General features: G+C 42.8%; 1 protein-coding gene across 1 annotated transcript in view; it reads right to left on the bottom strand.

Annotated features, from left to right (window-relative positions):
* Positions 1-6,590, bottom strand: part of LOC103153101 (myosin phosphatase Rho-interacting protein-like) — a 27,438-nt gene that overhangs the window by 15,958 nt on the left and 4,890 nt on the right. Inside the window, exons 6-8 of the mRNA XM_016661668.1 lie at positions 5,732-5,873; positions 3,182-3,344; positions 2,116-2,230 (exon numbers count right to left, since the gene is read on the bottom strand). Coding sequence (XP_016517154.1) covers positions 2,116-2,230; positions 3,182-3,344; positions 5,732-5,873 — 420 coding nt within the window. The remainder of the gene's footprint in view (positions 1-2,115; positions 2,231-3,181; positions 3,345-5,731; positions 5,874-6,590) is intronic.

Genomic DNA, 6,590 nt, shown 5'->3' with positions numbered 1-6,590 from the left:
GGACTGGAGTCGGATTAAAGCGGACTGGAGTCGGATTAAAGCGGACTGGAGTCGGATTAAAGCGGACTGGAGTCAGGTTCTGGTTGGAATGGACCCTAAAACTCCCCAAAAACAGAATTCATGGATTACTAGTTTAAAGTTTGGCTAATCAAGTGAAAAACAAATGTAAAAAATGCTTCACTTATATTGATTTTATGGTAAATTATGTTGCAGCAATATTTTAGCCATTGCTTAATATCCCCACTTTAGTCTTCTAAATGTTTTCTGTGTATAATTATCCTTCTGGTATAAAATGTAAATTTATTTAGCATCTTTTTAACAAAAAGATGCTAAAGGCCTCTTTGTTTTACCAGCTGATGTTGGTCGTCATCTCTGGGCTGTTTAAGGTTCATGTCTGTGTTCAGTAGAAACTCCTGTTACTCATGTCTGTAACGAGCGGCCCGAGCCCAGCAGCTCTGATTCAGAACCAGATGTGCCGCTGCAGCAGGCTGTCAGTTTGTCTGTAAACACAGCAGCTCTGAGGGGCGACTCCTCTGCTGTGTTTCTGTCCAAACAGCCCGCTCAGTTCGGAGCGGCGCTGGCTGGTTCCTGGCGTCTGTCCCGCCTGCTGACACATCGCATGCCTCGACGCGCCGTTCAACGCAAACTCACGTCAACTGCTTTACGAGCGCGTGAATCAGGCTGCTGCCCGGTCGGACCGGAGCGGAACTGCTCCGCTAACAGACGCAGCTCATCCGTAACATCTGGACCCGCTGGAACCACGACACACCAAAAACAAGAACCAGTCAGGAACTGGGACGTAGTCCAGAAAAACGAACCCCTTAAAAAGTAACATACTTCACTGATTACTTTTAAATGTAACTAAGTTGGATTATAAGTTACTTTATTAGTTACATTCCGCAGCCATGTTTAAAGTTAACTTCTTTAACTCTTTCTCTGGTTTTACACTGAAGTCAGTTTTCTCTCCCTGGTGGTAGAAACAACCTTTCAGCTTGTCAAAGCTCCTCTTAGGCCTCTAACGAGCCGTCATTTGATCCAGGTGCGTTAAACCAGGGAGAGAACTAAAACATGCAGGATGCCGGGCCTCAGGGCCCACTTTGGACACCCCTACAGGTTTATAATGAATATTAATTTATATTAGTTCACATAAGAAATGTAAATACAGGCAGACATTTGTTTGAAAGTTAATATTTTTAATGTTTGTGCCGTTTTATTTAATAAATTGTGATCTCTGCATCAGCTGGTGACCAATCTGGGATCAACTGGTCGTGCCTGGATTCGCCACTAGGGGGCTTTCACCTCCAGACAGGTTCAAAAATCACTCTGGTTTTTCTCTTTCCAGGTGAAGCAGCAGCACAGAGGAAACAACCAACCTCGATATCTTCATCTTTAGCAGCACAAACTCTAAATAAAGATGAATTTCCAGATAGAAAACCTGAATTTCTCTCATCCCACCAGGGTTTCCCGTGTAAAACCAGGAAAGCAACATAAGCAATATAATTAACTTTAATCTGATTACTGGATTGGTAATAATAGTGCATTAGATTACCAATTACTGAGTCACAGACATCACCAGTGTGAAAAACTTTATCAAGTTAAAACAACAAAACGTTTCCAGTCTTGACAGGAAGTTTTATCACCTGTTTTAATGATGTCAGACCTTCAGCCAATCAGAGCAGGAATGAACAAGCCTGATGCTAAGAGAATTAATAGCTGCTGATGTAACTCGTCTCGTTTGTTTCTCTTTCTCTCGTCCGGATGCTAAATAAACTAACCAGCTGCAGCGTCCGTCCTGTCATGCATCTCCAGGTCATTAAGACAAAGTAAAGGCTCCCACTCGGCAGACCGGTCCGGCAACAATTACAGAAACACGAGCCGTGTTTGAGATCCGCAGCAACCGGCAGACTCCAGCAACTCGCCCCTATGGCAGCAGGGAGGAGGAGCGGCTAACGCTAGCAGCTTTACAGCAAGGAGCACAGCTAGGCACGGAACCAGAAACTCTGGGAAACTATAACATTTAAGAGTTTCCATCCATCAGTTAAATGTTTGTAAACCAGCATCAGATTATTAACCAGCAGCTCCTCTGATGAGGTCCAGGATGGGTTCAGAGTTTACCTCTCGCCTGGCGGCCCGGTCGGTCCCGGCGCCAGCCCCGCAGTCGGCTCCTCCGCCTCTCTGCGCTCCGCTGCGGGGCTCCGGCCCCAGCTGCTGCTCTGCTGAGCGCCCCAGGCTGGAACCAACAGTAAAAAGTAGGTTAGGCTGCCGTCACATGGAGCCGCTGAGAAACGATCGATGCTAGCCGTGCTAGCTGTTCCCCCTCCTGACTCTCCACCAGGGGGCGTGTCTGAGACAAAAAGCAGACATCAACCAACCTGGAACCAATAAGAACATTCACCTGCAGTACTGCTGGTCAACCCAAAGAGGGCAGCACTGAGACAGTTTTAGGCCAAATGTTTCAAAATTAAACAAATTTACTCAAAAATGTCACAATTATCACAGAAACATGAAGATAGAGCCTTTAAGGTTGAATGTAGACAGTTTATGTGATAAATAAAGTTGATTTGGGGTTTAGTTTTAAGACAACTATTAGAGGAGAAATGATATCTGTGTCTAATGAACAGAGATGAAAGCAGTGTGACCTTTGACCTGCGGACAGAGGTCAGATTGTTTCTGGTGTTTTTGGGTCTTTCTGCTGGTGTTTAGGTGAAGATGTCCAAGCTCTGCTCCGCTCTGACGGTTGAGGTCATGAGAAACAGATTTAATTACAGCAGCGCTCAGGAATCTCTGGCCTTATTTAACGGTCGGAGGGGAATCTGAGTTTTACTGGGTTGGTTTCCCAAAAAGGCAACAAGAACGAGGAGCTCACGCTGCTGGGGGGAACTGGGAGGATTGGGAGGACCGGGAAGGGATCTGTGGGCTAAGTATAGAAATGCAGCAGTTAGAGCCGTAATGGAGGTCGGCTCTTTGATCCAAGCTAAACGTTTGCACATTTTACTTCCTTCTCTCTGCAGAGGCTCTTTAAATGTCCAACAGGGATGAGACCAGTCTGGAAGATAGAACCAGTAACTAGAGAATAAAAACCAGTAACTAGAGGATAAAAACCAGTAAGTAGAGGATAAAAACCAGTAACTAGAGAATAAAAACCAGTAACCGGGTTGTGGAAACTGGTCGGATGTCTAACCTTCTGCTCTGGATCTGGTTCTGGTCGCAACAGCCGGCGGCTGATAACTCCGGGGAGCTGACCGAGCCAGCCAGGCGTCCAGCGCGGCCTGAGGTCACAGGGGTCACAGGGGTCACAGAGGTCACTGAGGTAGTGGGGCCCGGCTGGGTCGGCACGCTGTTGCCTGGAAACCAAATCCAGATTATCGTAAAATGAAACATTCGGTCTGAAACCTGAGATCCAGTTCCTCTAATTCATACACTGCAAAAACACAAAATCTTCCCAAATAACTTTGGTTCAGTTTATAGAGAAAATATCTCAGTTCACTGTAAAAAAAGAGGAAATTAACTTAACTTTCCATCAATAGATTTTTTATAGTTTTTATGTCAATAATTCCTTAACATTGATGAACAGGTTCCAGTTGACCTTTCACCTGCAGAATAAAATGCTCGTCCCGCCCAGCTCTGGATTAGTGCAGAAAATAATCCCAAGCAGTGCCAAAATGAGCGTTGCCATGGCAACAACGCCACAACCGATGTTGAATGCTGCTGATTAATTGCTGTTTAAAGGAGGATCAGAGGCCAACATGGTGGCCAACGACAGTGACATCATCACTGAGCGCAGGAAGGACACGGGTCCAGTTGGGAGTAAACAGAACCAGAACCTTAAACTGGTCCTGACAGAAACTGGAAGGAACGCTGAAGGAAACAAACCCAGTGAAGGACTCACTGGGTTCACTGGTCCATCGTGTTGTACCAGGAATTAAAGGAATCAAAAGGTTTAATGTAATTCTTTCTTTTCTGTTCTTGGAGGATAAAATCTGATTTAAAATCAGTTAAAAGCCTCATAAATCCAGGAAACACGGAGGACTTCTGATCCGCTGCTGATCCGCCACATGGTCAGGATTTATTGGTAAGAAATCTATTTATTATCTATTTATTTCTAAATGAACTGGATCAGTTTGACTGTAAACGAGCATCTGCTGTGAATTTACACAATTTTAATAAACCAAATTCAAACTAAAAATATCAATTTAATATTTTAATATAAAAACTATTATTAAATATTAATTCTTTAATATTTATTAAGTAAATATAATTATTTAATAAATATATTACATTTTATTACCAAATAAAATGTAATAATACATTGTATTTTCAAATAAAATATAATACATTTTGTTTAATATTAAAATTAATCATATTAATTATTATATTAATTATTATTATTATTATTATCATCAATATTACTAATCAATCATATTATTTGTCTAGATGGCCTGATAGTTTATAATTTTACTCTTTTATACTTATATAGAAAGTATAACTGCACCTCAGAGGTCATGTGAAGGTCAAACTGCTGGTTTGGTTCATGTTGTTTTCAGAACCAGAACTTAAATAAAAACGGATAAAAACGTTCAAACCAAAATGAGCTGCTGGATTTCTGCACTTTTTCCAGGAAAAAGAAACAAGAAAAGAGATTTTCACAAGAACTGCTGTGACCAAAACAAACACATTAATAACCAGAATGCTTTTAGATTTTCCATCTCCACTGTTTATGGAAATAAAAGCCAAACATTCCCGCTGGATTCCGGTTTTCCTCCAGTAGGTTAAACCGACTCTGAGATCCTCTGAAAAACCATGCAAAAAGTTACTTCTGTCACTAAAACCAACAAACCAATCGATCTGAAACCAATTCATGAAGCTGCTGAAAGCAGCAGAAAACACTGAAAATTATGACTCAGGTGTAAAATCTAAACTCTGCAGGTCACACCAACTGTAAACGGTAACCATGGTAACCGTGATAATCACCGATGAAGATAAAGGCCGACTCCAAATCATTTTATCTTTGTTTCAAAAGAGTAAAAACCGTTTTTCCAGCAACTCTGCTCTCACACACAGTGTGACGTCACCTCTGCTGTGAATATGAATACCGAGGAATAGAGAGGAAACACTCTGGATGTGGGAAATAAAAACTCGGAAAGAGAAATCGGATTCGACTAAAATCAACATAAAGAGCAGAAATGAGCCACAAAATTCTGATCAGTTTCATTTATATTCTTCGCATCACGATGAAACGTTAAGAAGCAGCAGAAAAGGTCGTATTTTAGTTGTTAAATAAGAATCACCTGGTTCTTCTGATACATTTTTATATTAAAGTTTATTTCTATTATCTGTTTTATTTCATCATTTAGTAATTCCTTTGAAATGTACCTGGAGTTTCTTCTGTTTACTTTGCAGCTCTGCGAATTTTCATTTTCATTTTGTTGAAACAAAAATAACTTGTTTCATATACGCAGAGACTCGATGCCTGCAGGGTGCAGAATCTCACAAAACCAGAAGAAAACCAGCTGCAGCGAGGTTTGGACACGGAGATTTATCTTTCATTCGTCTGATTTGACTCTCATAAAACTTTCACTCTTTGTGCTGCATGTAGAAACATGAGGGGACTTCTGATCTCTAACTCAAAATGATAATTAAAAGAAATATAATAAAAATTAACAAAATATTTCACAAACTCCAGAGATTTCCTTAAAGAACGTTAGCGAGTGGCTAACAGATAGATAAGGACCTGATCCGTCTTTACCTCCACCTGGAGGCGGGTCGGTTCTGGTTACGGTCCGGACCAGAGGCACATCTGGGCCTGCAGGCCCGGTCACCGATCCAGGACTGCTCCGACCGGCAGCGGCCATGTTTGCTGGGCTGGGGACCTTTTCGTTGTCATGGAAACACAAAGCAAAACGTTACAAACACTAAAACTTCAGAAATTATTAGAGTTATTATTTCATAAGGACGGAAAAAATGATGGAAGGAGTGAAGGAATAAATGGACTGACAGGCTGACGGACTGATGGACTGACGGGCTGATAGACTGACGGACTGACGGGCTGATAGACTGATGGACTGATAGACTGATGGGCTGATGGACTGATGGGCTGATGGACTGATGGGCTGATGGACTGATGGGCTGATGGGCTGATGGACTGATGGGCTGATGGGCTGATGGACTGATGGACTGATGGACTGATGGGCTGATGGGCTGATGGGCTAATAGACTGATAGACTGATAGACTGATGGGCTGATGGACTGATGGACTGATGGGCTGATGGGCTGATGGGCTGATGGGCTAATAGACTGATAGACTGATGGGCTAATAGACTGATAGACTGATGGGCTGATAGACTGACGGACTGACGGACTGATGGACTGACGGGCTGATAGACTGACGGACTGACGGGCTGATAGACTGATGGACTGATGGACTGACGGACTGACGGACTGATGGACTGATGGACTGATGGACTGATGGGCTGATGGACTGACGGGCTGACGGGCTGATAGACTGATGGACTGATGGACTGATGGACTGATGGGCTGATGGACTGACGGGCTGACGGGCTGATAGACTGATGGACTGATGGACTGATGGA

The sequence above is a fragment of the Poecilia formosa genome, unplaced genomic scaffold (assembly GCF_000485575.1).
Source record: "Poecilia formosa unplaced genomic scaffold, Poecilia_formosa-5.1.2 Scaffold339, whole genome shotgun sequence".
Taxonomy (NCBI): Eukaryota; Metazoa; Chordata; class Actinopteri; order Cyprinodontiformes; family Poeciliidae; genus Poecilia; species Poecilia formosa.
The sequence above is the reverse complement of the archived record's forward strand: the minus strand, read 5'-3'. Positions and strand labels throughout refer to the sequence as shown.